Source organism: Dictyostelium purpureum (assembly GCF_000190715.1).
Source record: "Dictyostelium purpureum unplaced genomic scaffold DICPUscaffold_190, whole genome shotgun sequence".
NCBI lineage: Eukaryota > Evosea > Eumycetozoa > Dictyosteliales > Dictyosteliaceae > Dictyostelium > Dictyostelium purpureum.
Window position 1 is genome coordinate 17,571 of NW_003519526.1, and position 20,847 is coordinate 38,417.

Consider the following 20,847-nt stretch of genomic DNA (forward strand, 5'->3'; position numbering starts at 1 on the left):
GATGACAGTTCCTCGAGCGAGGAAGATAACGATGTTTTTAATGAAGAGGTTGACGGAGAAAAAGATTTTAGTAAATTTCTACCAGATATAAACTTCCCAAAATTAGATTTCGATGTATATAATTTATATTGTATTGGTTCACCAATTGGTATTTTATGTACAGTTAGAGGTCACCAGTCGCTTGATATTCCCAAGTGTGTAAATTTATACAATATTTATGATCAATCTGACCCTGTCGCTTCATTAATTGAACCATTAATAGATGATGGGTTTAGTAATCTTCCAGAATCAATAGCACCACACTTTGGCACCAAGAAAAAATATCTATCAACCAGTAAACCAATGGAACCATTAAATAGTAATAATAATATTAACGCTAGTAGTTCTAATAATGTAAATAATACCAATAATACCAATGTTAATAATAATATCAATAATAACAACAACAACAACAACAACAACAATAATAATAATAGTAATAGTAATATTAATAATAATATCAATAATAATAATAATAATAATAATAATAATAATAATAATAATAATAATAATAATAATAATAACAACAATAATAATATAAATAATAGCATCAATAATAACAATAATAATAATAATAATAATAATACAAGTATGTTTTCAAAATTTTCAAGCAAACTATCATCATTTAAATCATCAATGACAAAGACCCCAGCAACAGGTAATAACTCTATTCAACAGCTAACAGGCCAAGAACCAGTACCCAAATCAACAACAAAGCAGATTTCAGAAGAAACAGAGATGGCATCTTTCGACGGTGCATCTATGAAAAGAAATCAAAGCTTTAATAGCTATACCAATATTTCAGATACTGAGTTTAATGATGATGACCTAAGTGAAAAAAGTGAAAAATCAAATACATCCTCATATAATATGGAATATATCAATAGTTTAAATAATTTTAGCTTTAATACTGATGGCAGTACAACACCTTCAAAGAAATCAGATGATAATAGTGGAGCAATTTCAACACCAAATAAACCATTACCATTATTACCAAATCAAATTAATAATAATAACCAAACACCACAAAAAGAATCAAACATCATAACCAATACCACTGCCACACAAACCAATTCATCAACTCCATTATCGTCAAATAAACAATTCTTTGGTGGTCATAGATTTGACTTTAAATTAAAACCAAATGGTATTTTAAGTTTTTCAGATTATAGTTCGGTACCAATCGCTCACAAATCATATTGGGAAAGCAAAGATGTAATTTATTTCATAAGTGAAAGATTATCATCAAATAAACATACAATAATATAATATATTTATATGATAGCTTATTTTAAACAAATATTGCATATCACAATATACCAAACAAAATAAAAAAGAAAAATTCATAATAAACATATAAAAAAATTTTATTAACAAATCTGTTTTTTTACCTTTTTTTTTATTTATTTAATTTGGTTTTATTTTATTTTGTTTTGGTTTAATGAGCAAAGAATTTCTTTTGGATTTCGTAACAAACTAAAGTGATGCCAAATAATGGGGAGATAATTAAAATTCTTGGTACTAAACCTTTTGCAAAAGCCCTTGGGCCTTCATTTTTTAAAGTTTTATTAATACAATCCATAATGCCGGTATATGTTGGTTCGCCTGGTCTTGGTTTAACTTGAATTCTAGTTTTAATTACGTCCATTGGGGTTGAAACTGATGCAGCGAATGTACCTGCTGTAATACCTGCCAAAAGAATTCTACCGAGACCAATCTCACCATTTTCGCTTGTAAGATTTTGTTTTATTCTACCATACATTGAGAAATAAACCATAGAGAATGGTACATCTCTTAACAATGTACTAGCTGTACCTTTATATAATCCCTTTAAACCTAATTCGCTAACAATTTCCTTTAAGGATGCTTTTTTACCACTTAATCCACTAACTTGCATATTAATTTTAACCTAAATAAATTTGAATAAATATTGTTATTATCATTGTAATTGTGATTATGATTATTATGACTATTATGATTATTATGATTATTATTTATCCATTAATATTTTTAATATTTACTATTTCCATTGGGTTAGTGGCAACAACTTGACAAAAACCAGCACCAGCACCAGCTAATACCTCTTGTGGAATTGTAATGGTTGGATTATCACCTTGTAACATAGTTCTAAGTAAATCATTTACAGCAAGCTTTAATGCTTTTTCTGGAATGATACCAACTAAATTTGCTGATAAACCCCTATATAAACCTTTACCACCTTCGGCTTTAATTATTTTTCTAAAACAGTCTAAAACACCATTATATTGTTTTGTACCATCAACCGAGATCTTTTGATTTTGTAATCTTGTTTTAACCATATCAATTGGAAATACTGTTGAGGCACCAATAACACCTGCAACTGCACCTGCAACTAAATTCATATAGAATGGTGGCTTTTTAACATGTTGTTGTGATTTTGTTTGAGACTAAATTTAAATTAATCGATTAATTAATATGTTTTTTTTTATTTATTTTATTTTGTTTTATTTTATTGTTATTTTATTTATTTATCTATCTATAAACATTTATTTAAAAACTATTAAACAAATATAATTATTATATAATAATCAAAAATAAAATTATTACCATTCGAATTTGTATCTGTTTTAAAATATTAAAAAAAAAAAAAAATTTTTAAAAAATCAAAAATTTAATATTTTTTTTTTTTTAAAAAAATAAAAATATAAAAAAAAATATAATGTAATATAATATTGATATTAGTATTATTATAATTTTGATTATTATAATTTATTTGGGACTGTGATTATTATCATTACACGTCATATTGCCATTGTTAACATTATTACTGTTATATTTATATTATTATTTGTAAAAAATTTTGTTTTTCAAAATTCGATTGAAAAAGCAATCTATAAGCTTAAACATCTGAAGAAAAGTGGTATTCTAAATTCATCAAAAAAGAAAACATATTTGTGTAAAATAAAGGAAAATATTTTCAAAAGAAAATTTTAAAACCATAAAAAAAAAAAAGTGTGTCGTGTTATGCTGACGGTTTTTTTTTTTTTTTTTTTTTTTTTTTTTTTTTATTTTTTAAATATTAAGTAATTTTTTTATTTATATCTTTTTAACCGATTTTATCATTTCTCTTCCTTTTTTTCTTAACACAAAAAAATAATTATATAAATTTATTTTAAATTATTTTTGAAAATAAAAAAAAAAAAATAAAAAAAAAAAATTAAAAAAAGAAACTTTTTTATTTTTTATTTAATTTTTCTTCAATAAAATGGTGCAAATAAAAAAAGAATTTATAATAATAATAACTTTTTTTATAATCGGTGTAACACTTTATTTATTAATACCGCTCGAGTCATTTCAATTAAATAAAACTCAACCAGAAAATAAAGTCACTGAATCTCCAACAAGGTATTCACCAAAACAAACAGAAAACCCGGTAAAAGAAGAACAACCAACCACCACCCCTACTGCCACCTCTAAACGAATTGAAAAAAAAACAAACGGTCCAGTATACTATTTAAAAGAGGTAGAAGGTTTAAATAATGATGGTTTAAGAAGTGAATTTGCATATTCGTTCTATATCACCAAAGACAATTATCTTTGTGCTGCCTTAATAACTGCTAACAATATTAGAAAGTGGAGTACAAATGATATAGTAGTTCATTTAATAGAGTACCAATATAATGAAGTTATTATGAAGAATTTTATGGATATACCAAATGTTTATTTTAGATTTGTCAAGAATGTATTACCAAAAAATGGAAACATGGGAAGCACTTGGGAGCAAACATGGAACAAATTTTATGTATTCAAATTAATCGATTATAAAAGAGTTGTTCATTTAGATGCAGATACATATTTATTAAAGAGCTTGGATCATCTTTTCGAATTACCAGATGCAACTTTAGCATTACCAAGAGCTTATTGGTTAGGTCAACCATTCGCCACATCTTTATTAATGGTAATTAAACCATCCTATAAGTTATATGACGATATCATCTCCTATGGTAACAAGCATAATAGTGGTAATAGTTGGGATATGGATATTATTAACGATATGTTCAAAAATAGTCCAGATTTTATTATGTTACCAGGTATTTATGGTTTATTACATGGTGAATTTTCAACCAGAGAAAGACATTGGTTAGGAGATGACTATTTTGCAACATGGGAAAAAGCACCACTTTTCCATTGGTCAACCTGGAAGCCATGGAATGAACACGAAAATAGCGCCAATGTTATTTCTTATGGGGACTTGTATAAAAAAACATGGACCTTATGGAATGATGGTGTAAATAGTTATTGTAAAAAGTAGAAATCAAAATATTATGTCATTTTAATAATAATAAAAGTAATAGAATAAAATATAAAATCGATAAATAAAACTTATCAGTTTTATAATATGTCTTTAAATTTAAGGATATTCCTTTTTTTAAAAAATTAATTTACCATAATATTAACAATTATTTATTTTTACACACAAAAAAAAAATTGATTAACCACACCAAAAAAAAATTAATTTTTTGAAAACCCACCATTTCTTTTTTATTTTATCAAGTTCAAATTCTAATTTTTTTTTTTTAAGTTGTTTGGATCTGCTGAATATAAATTCAAATAAAAAAGAAAATTAAAAATATTTTAAATCTTAAATAGGAAAAGTTTTTTTTTTTATTTTTTTTAATTAAAAATTATATTTTTTTTAAAAAAAAAGTAACAAACAAGCTTTATATAAACTAATGAATGAAATAATTATATAAAAAACCATTTTATTTGAATCAATTTTATTTTATTTTTTAAATCAACAGTAGAGTACCAATATACTGAGGATGTAATGAAAAAATAATTATAAATCAAGATGCACCATATTCTTTTTAATAACAATAATAAATTAAAAAAATAAAAAATAAATAATGAATAATGATAGTTTTTGAAAATAAATTATTTCTTATTTAAAATTTTTTTTTTCCCTGGTCATATTGGAATTTTGTTGATGTGTGAGAATGGTTAAATTGAACATTTCTTTTTTCTTTATTTATCTATTTCTTTTATTTCTTCTATTTCTTTTTTTTTTCTTTCATTTTATTATAAATATTATTACCACATACTATATTTATTTAATAGATTATTTTATTGGGATTGTGATTATTATAATAAATTTTATTTTTTTTTATTTATTTTAATTTTTTAATAAGATATACGATAAATATTATATAGAGGTGTCGAAAGAATGAAATGTAAATTATTATATAATAAATATACTTTTTATATCAAAATATGACGATAAATTAAAAAAAAATAAAATAAATAAATTAAAAAAAAAAAAAAATCTATTTTTCAAAAAAAAAATATAAAAAAAAGAAATTTAAAAAATTTTAAAATTTTTTCATTTTTTTATTTTTTTATTTTTTTTATTTTATCAGTGTTTTGCTTGTAATTGTATATTTCTATAAACCCAATACCCAATATTTGCTTTTTTTTTTATTTTTTTATAAAAAATAAATAATATCATAATATAATATAAAATAAAAATGAGTTCACCGGTAGAACAACAAAAAAAAGAGGAAGGTAAAAAAAATACTTTTACAGTTATCGATAATAGAACAGGTAAATCATTCGAAATTCCAATCACAAATGAAACTGTAAAGTCAATTGATTTCCGTCAATTTAAAGAACAACAGTCAGATTTCGGTACAATGTTTGTATTTGTTTTAAACAGATCAAAAATGATCTATTTAAAAAAAGATCATCAAAAAAAATAAATAAAAAATTGTTAATACTGACACTAATAAAAAATTTAAATTCAACTATTAGGATTTACGATCCAGGATATTATAATACTGCAGTTTGTAAATCACAAATCACATATATCGATGGTGATAGAGGTATTTTAGAATATAGAGGTTATCCAATTGAAGAGTTAGCAGAAAAATCATCATTTTTAGAAGTTGGATATTTATTAATTTATGGAGATTTACCAAACAGAGTAGGTATATTTATTATTACAATTGTTTTTTTTTATATAAATTACTAATATTTTATATTAAAATTAAAATTAGGAACAATTAAATGTATGGCAAACTAAAATTATGAATCACACATTTATTCATGAAAATTTAATTAGTATGATGAAAGGTTTTCGTTATGATGCCCATCCAATGGGTATGCTCATTTCAACAATGAGTGCAATGTCAACATTTTATCCAGATGCCAATCCATCATTAGCAGGTGTAGATATTTATAAAAATAAACAATTAATGAATAAACAAATATTTAGAATTTTAGGTAAATTACCAACTATTGCTGCATGTGCTTATCGTCATAGAATTGGAAGGTAAATATTAAAATATTAATAAAATATTTTTATAAAATTTATTAAATTTATTAATGACTTTCTTTATAAAATCTGTTTAGACCATATAATGACCCATTAAATACATTTACCTATACAGAAAACTTTTTATATATGTTAGATCGTTTATCAGAAACCAATTACAAACCACATCCAACATTAACCAGAGCATTAGATAAGTTATTTATTATCCATGCTGATCATGAATTAAATTGTTCAACTGCAACAATGAGACAGATTTCAAGTACATTGGTCGACCCATATACAGCTGTTGCAGGTGCTGCAAGTGCACTTTATGGTCCATTACATGGTGGTGCTACAGAAGCAGTTCTCAGAATGTTAGAAGCAATCGGAACCGTTGAAAATATTCCAAACTTTTTATCTTTGGTTAAACAAAAGAAGCAACGTCTTATGGGCTTTGGTCATCGTGTATATAAATCATATGATCCACGTGCTAAAATCTTAAAGAAAGTCACCCAAGAAATCTTTGACCTTTTAGGTATGAACCCATTAATGAAAATCGCTGTAGAATTAGAACGTCTTGCTCTCAGTGACAGTTATTTCATCGATAGACAATTATATCCAAATGTCGATTTCTACAGTGGTATCATTTACAAGAGTATGGGTTTCCCAACTGATATGTTCCCAGTTTTATTCTCAATCCCAAGAGCCGCTGGTTGGTTAGCTCATTGGGTTGAAGGTTTATCTGATCCAGAATTACGTATCTTTAGACCACGTCAAGTTTATTTGGGTCGTAGAGGTTTAACCTATGCTCCATTAGAATCTCGTCAAGCTTCCCCACAAAATGAAAAATTAGTTTCTTTTAGCTCTGGTTTCGATCGTCGTAGAGATGTTTCTGAAGTACTCTATAGTTTCGATGAATCATGTGCCATCCCCAAAACTGCTACTGGTAGTAAAAATCAATTATCAGCATCAATTGAACAATCTTTTGGTGAAAAATTATCATTATAAAAATAAAATATATATATAAATAATAAATTTACTCAAATTAGTCAATTCACTGTCATCATCATCGTATCAACAACAAATTATCAACATTATTATAATTCAACAAAATAAAATAATAAAATAAAAAAATTAAAAAAAATATAGAAATAAAAAAAATATATGCAATAATTAAAATTATTACCCATTTTATTATATTAACAACAAATAGAAATTAGATATCTTGATTGATTAACGAATGCCCTTTAAATAATTTAAGAATTTACCCGCCAAACAACCCTGTGGAGGATTGATTACCTGATTTTAAAAATAATAATAATAAATATAGAAAAACTATTTTAAAATCTATGAAATATTAAAATAATAAAAAATGGTAAAAAATAATTGATGAAAATAATTCCAGTTATGCAATTATATAAAAAAACTATTTTTAGAAAAATTTAAAATATTAATTTAAAAAAAAAATTTTAAAAATTTTCAATTAAAAAAATTATAATTTTTTTTTTATTATAAAATATTATTATATTAAAAAAACCATCGATTTATTTTTATTTTTTTTTTATTATAAATATTTTTTTATTTTTTTTTTTTATTATTCTCATTATATTAAAACAAAAACAGTAAACAAATAATAAAAAAGATTAATTATTAAAATAAAAGTTTTTTTTTTAATAATATTTATTTTCTTTCCCAATATATAAAATAAAAAGTGGGCTAAATATTTGATTAGTTATATAATAATAATAATATCAAGCACCCACCATATTAACTATTAGTAATCTTTATTTTTTTTATTTTTATAGATTTATAATTTTAAATCAAATTTTATATTTTATTTTAAACCAATAATAATTTTTTATTATCAATATCAATTAATTCATACATCATTATTTTTAAAAAAACAAAATGTAAATATTAAAAAAAACTTATATATTGTACATAATAATCATTATCATTATTTAAAAAAAAAATAAAAATAAAATAAAACAAATATTTTTTTTAAAATAATAATTTTAAAATAAAGGTTTCATTTTCTATTTTCTTTTTTCTTTTTTCTATAATCTATTTTTAATCATTTTTTTGTTTTTAATGGTCTTATGTTATTGACAAATACTAATAATTATAAATTTTTTTTTAATTATCTTTACAGGCAAGGTAAAATTTTACAAAAAAAAATTCATCAATGAATATTTTTTTTAAAATATCTTTTTATTTTATTAAAAATTTTAGCAATTTCTAATACTCTAAATTTTTATCTATATAGCTATTAAATGTGTAGTTGTTGGTGATGGTGCAGTCGGTAAAACCTGCCTTTTAATTTCATATACCACAAATGCTTTTCCAGGCGAATATATCCCAACCGTATTCGATAATTATAGTGCAAATGTAATGGTTGATGGAAAACCAATAAATTTAGGATTATGGGATACTGCAGGTCAAGAAGATTATGATAGGTAAAGATTTTTTAAAATGAAACCAATTTATATAAAATATAAATTTATTAATTAATTTTTATTATTTTAGACTTCGTCCATTATCATACCCACAAACTGATGTTTTCTTAATTTGTTTTAGTATTATCTCTCCATCAAGCTTCGATAATGTTAATGGTAAGTGGCACCCAGAAATCTGCCACCATGCTCCAAATGTTCCAATCATTTTAGTTGGTACTAAGGTATGTATATTTTATAAAGATCTTTATAAAATAAAAAGCTAAAATTAATACTAATATTGCATATTCTAAATTTTAATATATATAGTCTGATATGAGAGAGGTAAGTATAAATAACTGTCATATTTTAAAAATCTATCCATACTTACATTTTATTATTAAAATTATTATTAGGATAAAGAAACTCTAGATAGATTAAAAGAAAAGAAACTTACATCAATTTCATATGAAATGGGTCTTGCTAAAATGAAAGAAATAAATGCCGTCAAATATCTTGAATGTTCAGCTCTTACCCAAAAAGGCCTTAAAGCTGTTTTCGATGAAGCTATTCGTTCTGTAATTAATCCAGCCGTTAAACCAAAAAAGAAAAGCTCATCATCATGTAATATATTATAAAATAGTAACCCCAAAATTTATTATTTTAAATTCCAAAAAAAAAAATTTATTCTAAACATAATAATAAACAATCTTTAAAAACTTTTATTTATTAAAAAATGTGACCAATTGGTTGATCATAAATTTTTTTCAAATTATATTGTGTGTGTGATATTCAAATTACTACCAAATATTTTTTTTAATTTAAAATTTTTTTTATTTTATTTAATTTGTTTATTTATTTCTTTTTTCTTTTTTCTTTTTTCTTTTTTTGATATTATTTTTTCAATTATATTTTATTTTCTTTTTTTTTTATTAATATAGTTTCAATTCTAATAATAATCAATATTTGCATTCATAATAACAAAAAAATATTTTAAAAAATATTTAAAAAAATAATAAAAAAAAAAAATAAAAAAATAAAAAAAATTACATTTTTTTTTAAACTTTTTTTTTTAGTTTTAAGGTAGTATTATTAAAAAAGGTTCTGCTCCAAAAGAAGTAGCAAGTAGGTGCAAGAAGATCAAGAAGATATAAGCAATAGCGAAAGAAAGGTTGACCAAAACTAAAAATCACAACATTAATAGAATAAGGTATCATATATTCTTTACAACGAAAAAAGTAAGTTTAAGTCCCTCTTATCAAATTGATTACTTTAGAATAGATACTAACTTCATTGTTTTATTCATTAAAAGTTTAAATAATAAAAATATAATCATACATTAGTAAAAAGAATATTATATATATATGTAAATTAAATAATAAACAATTTAAACAATAATATTAAATAGATAAAATAAATAATAAACAAATAATAAATAAATAGATAGATAGATAGATAAATTTCAATGTATAATTATACTGAAACTATTGAAAATATTAATGTACAAACTAATAATAAACAAAAAAATAAAAATAAAAAAAATAATACACCAAATATAGATTCAATGATATCATCAATTGAACAAAGAGAAAATGACGAAGATGCCGACAATGAAAGTGATATCAGTAATGACCACCACATGAGTTTAGAGTTAAAGAAATATCATAGTAGATCGAGCAGTAAAAAAAAATTGCAACAAAGAGTTGTAGCATCATCACCAACACAATCTATATCTTCATTATCATCAACTCAATACTCACCCTCAAACTCACCAACTCCACAATCATTTCAGTATCCACAATATCACCAACAGCAACCACAATCACCTATTCCCTCTTTAACTTCCCTACGACGAAAATCATATACTCCCCCAACACCTTCCAATATGTTGTTTGATAATAATAATAATAGTAGAATATCACCCACATCTCATTTAAATATAAATCCACTATATAATAGCACAGGCAGTTTGGGTAGTAGCACTAGTACAAATAATTTATTACATATAGGCGAATATAACAATAGTCAATATTCAAGTAGTCCAATGGCATACAGAACCACAGGTGCTCTACCTCCAATATCTACATCACCAAACAATTTAATAAATACCCCCTTAAAAAGATCAATTTCAAATAGCTCAATAATGTTTACACCTAATCATCAACCTTTCCCTAATAATAATAATAACAATAACAATAACAATAATATTTCATCATTATACACCCAAAGTATTAGCAGTGGTGGTAGTGCTAATAGTATTGGTGTTTCATCATCACCTTTAACTTTTTCAACATTAGCATCATCCCCAACATCATCATTACAGATTCAAATTTCACCATCTCCACCGCCACATTTACAACATCTTCTTCACCAGCAGCAGCAACAAAAGCAATTACAAAAATCGAATAATGTATTAGGTACAAATATAAACTCAACACCCATAAGATCAAAAATTAAAAAGGCACCTTCATTTTGTGGTTATCCACAAAAATCAATTTTAATGGATTATTCTTTTATTGTAAGATAATAATAAAATAATTCGTATATTTAATTAATTTACTAATATTTTTTAACATATTCTTTAGACAACATATGGTCAAGATATATCAAGTATTATAGCATTAGAATTATCAAGTTCAAATATAAAATCTGTTAATAATGAAAAATTTGAATTGTTTGATAAATTAATTTATATTGATTTAAATAATAATTTTGTACAGTAAGTTATTTATACAACAATGGTAAAGATTACATAAAAATTCTAATTAAATGTTTAACTATAGATTTAGTCCCTTTTCAATCATACCAAATTTATGTGAATTATATTTATCAAATAACCAAATCGAAAATTTACAATTTAATAGTGGTTTTAAATGTTTAACAGTATTTATTAAATTTGATAATTGCTAAAGAATCTTTTTATTAACTATTCCCTTTTTTTTATTTTTAGAAATTAGATTTATCAAACAATTTAATAAATTCAAAGAGTATTCATCATTTACTAAAACTAGAAAAACTTTTATGTTTGAATTTATCATTTAATGAAATCATTACACTCCCAGAAGATATGTCCTCGTTACAAGCACTAGAGACATTATATCTTGAAAGCTGCCATTTATCTTTAAAAACATCAACTTTACAAAGTTTATCAACTATCCCAAAGTAATTATTTTTTAATCTAAAAAAATTAATACCCAATTTTAAAAACACACACTAATTTATTTACTTTAAAACCTTAGTTTAAGACTATTAAATTTAAATAATAATCAATGGGATAGAATATTGCCAATAGGTGGTGTATTTAAATCGTTAATTGAACTTTCACTATGCAATAACTTTATTTCAAATTTATATAGTATTGGTAATCTTTATCACACATCTTATCCTTTACTTACACGTGTTCAATTATATGGAAATCCATTAAAATCGACATTATTATCACTTCAAGTAAATAAATCAATTCAACTTATAACAACTCAGCCATCAATTTCTCCAACCTCATCCACCTCCTCTTTATCATCAAATAGCTCAACACCCTCAAAACATGATAATCAGCTATTTTCGACAAAGAAAAGATCAATACCAAATAAATCACAATCAACCTCTTCAATAGATAAAAATAAATTAAGAGACTCTGATCCAATATTTTTTAATTCAAACTATATTAAACAACAGCAACAAACAAACTCACCCCTATCATCACCATCATCATATCATCAACATCATCATTACAGCCATCAATACTATCAACAAAAACAACAGATACTACACCAAGCACCACTAAATAACGAACCAAACGAATTTGAAGTAGATGAAGAAACTTATAACACAAATAATTTTAATGATGACGATGAAACTCAAGATATTAGTGACGATAATGAATTTTACTATAATCATAATAGCAAGGAATTAAGTTTAAGTGATTTAACAATTAATTAATAAAAAAAGAAAAAAGAAAAAAGAAAAAAATACACTTTTAAAATAAAAATAAAATAAAAATAAAGAAAAAAAGCAAGAATAGATTATATGATCATTAAAGCGATCCTTTAATGATATTTTTTGTAAAATAATAATTATGTATATTTTTTTATTATTTTTTTTTATTTTTCATCCTATTTTTAGGGAACAATTATTTTTTTTTATACAAACCGACAAATTTTTTAAAATATCATTGGGAATTTGTTGATAGATATTTATAAATATCCAATTAACACTCCATTTTTAATTTTTTTTTATTTTATTTTTTATTTATATATTTGTTATACAATTTTAAACACATCTTTTTAAAACACACATCATATTTTTTTGTAATTTTTATTTTTTATTCTGTCCAAATAAAATAATGAATTTTAAAAAAATATTAATATTTTTTATTGTTATTATAACTTTAACACAATATATAAAATCACAGACTACATTAGATGTAGAATTAATCGATGGAATCTTTAACAAATATCCAGAATATTCTGATCAAGAAAAATGTGAATACCAATTTAGTTTTTTAATAGGCGTAGATACTGGTTATATAAATACAATTCAAATTTCAACATCTTTTCCAAATGCTTTAATAAATTCTAATTCAAATATCAACAACCAAACGACAGCAATTTATTTTGTTAATATCAAAAATATCCCCTTTGGTTCACATGATATTGAATTAATTTTTTCAATTAACTCTTTTTTTATATCACAAACACTTTTTTTGGGGTGTAATGGTAAGTAGTATTCGATTAGCTCCTTTATAATTTTAAATATTTACCAATTATTTTTTTATTCAGAAATAGATTTAAATAATATATTAGAATATTCTTTGCTCTATCCAGATAGAGAAAAATCAAATAGTATACCATACTATATACTATCTTTCCCTCTATTAGAGCTCCCATTAAATAATATTGCTATTTCAAATGAAAATTACCAAGTAGATAAAACCTCAACTAATATTTATTATATTAGATCAACAGATAACGATTTTAACCTTTTTGAGGGCCTCAATATTACTATTAAAGTATATAGTGGTGGATTAAAAGACGTAGTAGTAACCTTAAAAAAGTTTTTAGATGGTAATTATTATTTATTTTTTTATTTTTATTTTTGTTTGTTTATTTTATTTTTTTTGAATTTTTAAAATAAATTTACTAATATCATTTCACACATTAAGTCGAAAAAAAAAACTTGGTTAATTCTTTTTTAGATTATAACGAGGTCCCTTTTAATATATTTGGTAAACAATGTTTTCCTATTGGATTTTTTACCATCAAATCTAATTCAAGATTTCCCTATATTGAAAGTAAAGAATCAACTGGTTTTGAAAACCCTAGAATAATATATGGTGGGGATAATAAGGATTTTCAGTATATATCCTCATTTAAAAGACCTTCTCTTTATACAGTATCATATCAAAACGGCGGCCAGTTAGATAGTATTCAATATACATCAATTTTAAATGGTAAATATTTAAGATAAAATTACTCCTTTTTTGGATTGGAATTTAAAACCATTTCCATATTAAATAATACTCATAATAAATATTTTTAAAAAAATAACTCTATTTCAATTTTTTAGAAAATACTGCATTAAATAAAATTCAAGAGATTGAATATAGTGTCACCAACCTACAATTTAGTAAAATGGTTACAATAACATTTAATAATGAAAACTATTTTAATTACAACTTTGGTAACTTTTTTTTGTCTCGTAAAATATTTAAAATGGAAACCCAATGGCCATTAGGTTTTTCATCTGGTAGCAATGGACAATATAGCTTTGAATTTTCAATTTTTATACCTCCCTATTCCGAATCAACACCCGAATCTATTTTTTTATCAGTTAATCCAGAAAAAAACCCAACCCTGTACGAAAAAATTGATGTGAATTCCTTTGCAAGTAAATATTTTCTCCTAATTTAAATGTAAAAAAAAATATTCTAACTTATTATTTTAAATAGTAACCAAAGATCCCCCACAACTTTTAGACTATAAAATTGATTACCTAGATGATTTTTTTATTATATTAACCATTTTTGTTAAAGATAATACCCAAGTAGGTGGAGTCCAAATCAACGAAAATAAATTCTATACATTCGAAAGATTGGTTGAAGGAGGCAGCGATTTTCCCACATATGAAATTATACATAATTTAGATGAACCATTAACAAGCATAACCCTGATTGGCCAATATGGACATAATAAAAAATACAACATAAATGACTATTATGAAATTGATTTACACAAAAAAATAACTACTTTCAATTTTTCTTTAACCAATGTTTTTGCAATTAACAATATTACTTTTTTACACAACGACCTAGACATCTCGAACACAACTGTTGCAAACAAAATGTTTTTTTCTATCAAAGGAGCACCAAACAATGTAGCTTTAAAACTAAATCTTTTAGATGAAGTTAGTATCTATAGGTCATATGAATCAAACAACACAAACAGCCCAATGCAAAAAAGTTATTATTCATCATGGAATAATTCACTAAACCAATTCCAAATAGAGTTTTTTGTACCAGCAAATGCACCCAGCGGCATTATACCATTTACAATAATGTCACCAACTGGTGACTATATTCACTCCCAATTTTTACAAGATGATCAGCAACTTAGAGTTACATCAAAAAGTTCGTATTTTTATTTTAAAATAATTTTTAAAAATTTTTACTAACCATTTCTCTATAGATGTAGATGTATTAGGTCCAATAATAACTAGTATTAAACCTTTCACTGTCGAAAATATGGGTATTGGGTGGGAAATAGTAATAAGTGACCCTATTAATGGTTTTTTAAATGGTCATTTCCAAATCAGAGGGGATATTGACTCCTCAGTATATAATATTACTTTAATAAACAATGAACTAATTAAAGGAGACATATGGAATGGAACGTACAAAATTTTTATCAACTTAACATCTGATCCATGCTTTACCCAATCCTACACCATATATTCAATTGAACTAAATGACTACCAATTCATTAAAAGTCAATTTTCAAAATCACCAAGCAATTCAAACTTTGATCCAACTTTAAATACTTTTCAAAACTTAAATGCCTTTGTAGATAAAAATCCAACGATTCTTACACAAACATACGATTGTGGGGGTTATATAGACTCAACAACACCCATCATGTATGAATTTGATTCCCAAGAAATCAAAACTAATAAGCTTTCATTTAAATTCTCTGCATCGAGCTTAAGTGGGTTTAAAAGAGATCAAATGCCGATTGTATACTTAATAAACCTGCAAAACCATGTTACTCAATGTGTTTCATCGATTTCTTGGTCTAATGGCACTCATCAATCATTTTCTTGCGACATCGATTTGCCCTATGGCCAAGTTTTAACCAACGAATACTTTTTCTCAGTATATGGGTTTATAAATAATGGTGGTAAATACAGGGGATATAGTACCAAAGAATTTATTCACAATGGCTTCAAGTATAATTTTTACTCCTCCATCATTGATCCAATTAGCAAAGTAATTACAGGAACAAGTATCTATTCCAGTAACGGGGGTAAATTAATTGTTTATGGAAGAGGTTTTAATGAAGACACTGGTATTTCTATACAATATGAAGGTAAAACTATATTTGTCCTACCAGAAAAAAGATTCAGATCAGCTATGGTATTTTATAATATGCCCTCAACATCAAGACAGCTTTCAATTGTAGCAACCTTCAAAAATAACTCAATTGTTTCTAATCAACATGTTATCATTCCCACTATATTTAACTTTGAAAAAAACAACCAACCCTCTTCAAGTGAAGAAGAGTTGCCAACAAACAAACCTCAAGAATGTTTAAACCAATGTGGGGGTAAAGAAAAAGGATATTGTGCAAGTAGTGGTTGCATTTGCTACTCACCATATATTGGAAATGACTGCAGCTCATCCATTATCATTATACCACAACCATCAACTAATGAAACCAATCCAACAATTGAAATTCCAATTGAGCAAAACAACTCTATTCTTAAGTCATTAATAACTTTGCACTCAATAAGAGAAATAGGAATTGATGGTAAACCACTCAAAATCTTCAGTTTTGACAAATGGAACTATACAAAAATTAACAACTCCACCAGTGAATATAAAACAATACTCGGTAATATAGTGAATATAACAACAACGATTCAATGGTTTGAAAAGATGACAAACATTTCATTTGCAAATCAAAATCTTATAATGAATCCCTCATCTTTGAAATATACAATCGAAATTAAAAAATATCCCTTCGAAAGTCCACTAAACCATTTGCAACTTATTTTATCTGCTGAATTAGAATCAAATAATGATGGATCATGCTCAGAAAAAGATTTTGGTGAAACAAGTACAGGTGACAACTCTGATTATATTAAAATTCAAATAGATAAAGTTTCATTGTATGGCAGATTTATCAAAAGGGGTATAATAGACTCAAAGATTTCACCAGTAACCAACACACTTTTAGATTCTGATTTAAATTCAATTCAAACAAATTCAAAATCCCAATCATACGTTGGAATAAATGTTAATTATTTTAATGAAAGAGTTTATTTAGACCCAGACTTTTCAGTATTGCTTAATGGTAACTCTGTCTCAAATTCAAAATCCATTTGCAAATCAAATAATAAACTATCGGGTACCAAAATTGCAGGCATTGTAATTGGTTGTGTTGCATTTGTCGCAATTGTTGTAGTTTCAGTATCCTATCATTTATATAAAAAGAAAGAACAAATAAAGATGATTCAAGGAATGGAAAATAAATTAAAAAATTTAAATTAGTTGGTATTTTTTTTAATGTTTTTAAAAAAACGCTATAAAAAGAAAAAAATAATAAAATAAAAATAAAATAAATTAATAATTTAAATCTTTCCCAAGAAAAAACCTGGACCTAAAATAAATAAATATTAATAATTTATTTGTTTTTATTTTTTTTTATTTTTTTTCTTTTATTTTTAATATTTTTAAAAATTTAATATATTATAAATTTCTAACTTTTTAATTTTTGTGTGTAAAAAAAAACCAGTGGAATCCCAAACCAAAACAATTGTTAGAATGTTAAAAATTTATCATACAATTAACAAAAAAAAAAAAAGAAAGGAAAAAAAAAAGAAAGGATACAATTTATTATTTAGTTAAATTTTTTTTTTTTTTTTTTTTTTAATTGTATTTAAAAATACAAAATAACCTAAAATTAAACTTTTAAATAATATTTATTTAATAAAACTAGTTGAAATTATTTTTTGTATAATAATATATCAAATTCATTAGTATATATATTTTTTTTTCTCGTTTGTATATAATTTTTTCTGTATATAATTTTTCGCACACATAATTTAAAATTTTTTTTTTTTGGAAGGAAAAAAATATTTAAATTAAATAATAATAATAATAATAAAAAAAAACTTAAGTAAGTGTTAAATTTATGATCACTATGTTTCATATTTAAAAATATACTCTCATCTGATTTTGTATTTTTTTTTTATAACCAATTCAACACCCAACACTCAACACTCAACACCCAACACCCAGCTCCTAACACTCCAAAAAAAAAACACCAACACCCCAACACACAAACACAGTTTTATTATTATCATAATAAACATATATTAAAATAAAAAAAAAAAGAAAAAGAAAAAAAGAAAATTAAATACAATCAACACAAAAAAAAAAATTGCAATTGTAATAAAAAAATTGCAATTGTAATAAAAATAAAAATTAGAGTTGTACTAGTAATAATAACAATAACAATAAAAATATAATAATTATTTATATAATTACATAAAAAAAAAAAAAATAATAAATAGAAAGAAAAAAATTACCTGTTCATTTCAATTCAAATATTATTCTCAAAACATAATAACATCCATCATAAAACCTTTTCTATACCATATAATTTTCAAGTTTTCAATATAATTTAAATTAAAAAACTATATTATTTTCAATTTTTTTTTTTTCTATAAATTTTATTTTATTTTTCTATAAATTTTTCTTTTGACAATTTTTTTTTTAAATTTGTACATTACATCACCATCCAAATAATTTATAGTTATTTATATTGGAATAAGATTCAATTGTTCATTTTTTTTTATTTTATTTTTCTTTTTTTTTTTTATTCCATAAAATATAAAAAGAAATCTGATAAAAAAAAAAAAAACCAGGGTAGAATCAATCCAAACTCTTTCTTTTTTTTTTTTTTTAACCTCCCAAAAAACCAATTTCAACATTTGTTTCTCATATTCATATCATTCTCTTAAAGATTTACATTTACCAATTTTGAGAAAAATATAATAATTTTTAAAATAATTTTTTTTAAAAAATTTAAATTTTTTTTTTTTTTTTTTTTTTTTTTTCTTCCAAAATTTAAAAAAACCCCCAAACAAATAAATAATACACCACCCTCTAAATATTCTAAACACATAAAAAAAACCCCATTTAAAAATTTTAAAATTAAAAAAAAAAAATTTAAAAAAAGTTAAACTCAATAAATTATTAATAATAATAATAATAATAATAATAATAATAATAATAATAATAATTTTTTTTCATAACTAAAATTACATTTTTTTTCTTATTTTTTTAAATTTTTTATTTTTTATTTTTTTTATTTTTTATTTTTCAAAACTTTTATTATTTTTTTCTTAATTTTTTTTAAAAATTTTATTTTGTTATAACAATACTATAATAATAATTTTTTTTTCTGTATTATTTTTTTTCTAAATAATAATAATAATAAATAATATTTTTTTGACATAGAAAAACAATATTAAATCTATATATCACAATTTAATTAAATTTCATCACATAATAATAGTAATAATTTTTACAGCAATATTATAAATCGTTTTTTTTTTTTTTTTTCAACAAATTAAATTTAATAATTATAATTAATTTTAATTTTTAAAAAAACTTCTTTTTCAAAAGCAACAACAAAAATCCCCCTCCTTAATCATATTTCAATTAAACCTATAAATTTATTACAAACTTTTTTTAAGAATAAAAAAAAAGTAAATAACTTAGGTTTTAATTTAAATTTAGTAATAAGAAAATAATAGTAATTCTCATAGGATAGTTATTATTATTATTTTTTTCGTTAGTAAATTTAACATTAAAATTCCCGAGTTTTAGTTAAATCACACACAAATTCAATCAATAGCAATCCACAGTTTCTTTAGAACGGATAATTTTTTCAAACCAATAACCTAACATTAAGTTTTATATATTTTTCAGAATCAAAAGTTCATAATCAATTTTAAAGGAAAACTTCGCCCCAAATAAGATGTCATCCTCTAGCAATAATACCACTAGCAATAATCAAAAGCCACCAGCCAATGCACAACAAAACAGCACAATCCCAGACGGGGTTTGTGGAACAGTAAAGAACAGAGTAGTAATAGAATCATTCAAGGTAATGGACCTTTTAATTCAATTCTTTTTGATAAAAGATTTCCAATCAATAGACAACTTCCTCAACTCTGGTATTAGTATTAACTCACAAAACGAAGCAGGTACAACATTATTACAATTGGCAATTGCTGCCCAAAACACCCCATATATTAGATACCTCTTATTGAAAGGTGCCAACATCAACATGCCGGATTGCGAAGAAATCACTCCACTCCACAAAGCTGTCTCTATTGGTTCTTTGGATATTGTTCAACTTTTAGTTTCATGTGGTGCCAATATCAATGCCGCTGATGAAGAAGGTGATACTCCATGCCACTACGCCATTCGTGATAAACAACAATCAATTCTCTCTTATCTTTTATCAAAAGGTGCCGATGTTAACTGTATTAACGAAGATGGTGAATCTCTTTTACATTTCTCCACAGCTTTCGGTGATTTCGAAACCTCAAAAATTCTTTTAAATTATGGTGCTTGTGTTTCACTCCCAGATAATGAAGGCGTTACTCCAATTGCTCAAGCTAAAGAATCTAACGATACAAAATTAATGGAATTATTCTTACAACAAAAACAACAGGCCCAACAAATTGACGACAATGGCTTCCCATTCAGAGAATACAGAGATATTGCTTTCGGCGAAAGATTCGCCACCCCAATTTCAGTTCCAAATTACTATCTTTAGTACAGATCAAATCATTGAT

At 23.8% G+C, this 20,847-nt stretch overlaps 9 protein-coding genes across 9 annotated transcripts; 8 read left to right on the forward strand and 1 right to left on the reverse strand.

The window, feature by feature from the left end:
- The first annotated feature begins 615 nt into the window (after window positions 1-615).
- On the forward strand, window positions 616-1,414 carry DICPUDRAFT_92366 (uncharacterized protein). The gene has a single exon (XM_003289701.1). The coding sequence runs from the start codon at window positions 631-633 to the stop codon at window positions 1,306-1,308; it is 678 nt and encodes a 225-aa protein (XP_003289749.1). The 5' UTR covers window positions 616-630; the 3' UTR covers window positions 1,309-1,414.
- A 63-nt stretch (window positions 1,415-1,477) lies between these two features.
- On the reverse strand, window positions 1,478-2,628 carry DICPUDRAFT_80525 (uncharacterized protein; the record flags this gene model as incomplete). The annotated part of the gene is made up of 3 exons (XM_003289715.1): window positions 1,478-1,948; window positions 2,061-2,465; window positions 2,626-2,628. The coding sequence occupies 3 exons, from the start codon at window positions 2,626-2,628 to the stop codon at window positions 1,478-1,480; spliced, it is 879 nt and encodes a 292-aa protein (XP_003289763.1).
- A 655-nt stretch (window positions 2,629-3,283) lies between these two features.
- On the forward strand, window positions 3,284-4,633 carry DICPUDRAFT_154205 (uncharacterized protein; the record flags this gene model as incomplete). The annotated part of the gene is made up of 2 exons (XM_003289702.1): window positions 3,284-4,306; window positions 4,601-4,633. 2 exons carry the CDS (start codon window positions 3,284-3,286, stop codon window positions 4,631-4,633), a joined length of 1,056 nt encoding a protein of 351 aa, XP_003289750.1.
- Window positions 4,634-5,543: 910 nt separating this feature from the next.
- DICPUDRAFT_98481 (uncharacterized protein) lies at window positions 5,544-7,501 on the forward strand (the record flags this gene model as incomplete). The annotated part of the gene is made up of 4 exons (XM_003289703.1): window positions 5,544-5,710; window positions 5,827-5,998; window positions 6,072-6,346; window positions 6,427-7,501. The coding sequence occupies 4 exons, from the start codon at window positions 5,544-5,546 to the stop codon at window positions 7,334-7,336; spliced, it is 1,524 nt and encodes a 507-aa protein (XP_003289751.1). The 3' UTR covers window positions 7,337-7,501.
- A 923-nt stretch (window positions 7,502-8,424) lies between these two features.
- Window positions 8,425-9,491, forward strand: rac1B (rac1B, RHO family GTPase; the record flags this gene model as incomplete). Its single annotated transcript, XM_003289704.1, has 6 exons — window positions 8,425-8,429; window positions 8,481-8,485; window positions 8,595-8,784; window positions 8,855-9,005; window positions 9,091-9,105; window positions 9,177-9,491. Coding segments are annotated over 6 exons (585 nt in total). The 3' UTR covers window positions 9,399-9,491.
- Window positions 9,492-10,225: 734 nt separating this feature from the next.
- On the forward strand, window positions 10,226-12,699 carry DICPUDRAFT_80529 (uncharacterized protein; the record flags this gene model as incomplete). The annotated part of the gene is made up of 5 exons (XM_003289705.1): window positions 10,226-11,278; window positions 11,346-11,479; window positions 11,544-11,643; window positions 11,711-11,922; window positions 12,000-12,699. The coding sequence occupies 5 exons, from the start codon at window positions 10,226-10,228 to the stop codon at window positions 12,697-12,699; spliced, it is 2,199 nt and encodes a 732-aa protein (XP_003289753.1).
- Window positions 12,700-15,207: 2,508 nt separating this feature from the next.
- DICPUDRAFT_21623 (uncharacterized protein) lies at window positions 15,208-15,766 on the forward strand (the record flags this gene model as incomplete). The annotated part of the gene is made up of 2 exons (XM_003289706.1): window positions 15,208-15,385; window positions 15,444-15,766. Coding segments are annotated over 2 exons (501 nt in total), but the record flags the coding sequence as incomplete, so codon positions are not given.
- Window positions 15,767-16,804: 1,038 nt separating this feature from the next.
- DICPUDRAFT_21416 (uncharacterized protein) lies at window positions 16,805-17,380 on the forward strand (the record flags this gene model as incomplete). The annotated part of the gene is made up of 1 exon (XM_003289707.1): window positions 16,805-17,380. A coding segment is annotated over one exon (576 nt), but the record flags the coding sequence as incomplete, so codon positions are not given.
- Window positions 17,381-20,255: 2,875 nt separating this feature from the next.
- On the forward strand, window positions 20,256-20,660 carry DICPUDRAFT_10607 (uncharacterized protein; the record flags this gene model as incomplete). The annotated part of the gene is made up of 1 exon (XM_003289708.1): window positions 20,256-20,660. A coding segment is annotated over one exon (405 nt), but the record flags the coding sequence as incomplete, so codon positions are not given.
- Between the last annotated feature and the right edge of the window lie 187 nt (window positions 20,661-20,847).

Excerpts from the sequence above, each read along its gene's own strand:
- DICPUDRAFT_92366 (XM_003289701.1), top strand. The coding sequence starts at position 631 with ATGTTTTCAAAATTTTCAAGCAAACTATCATCATTTAAATCATCAATG.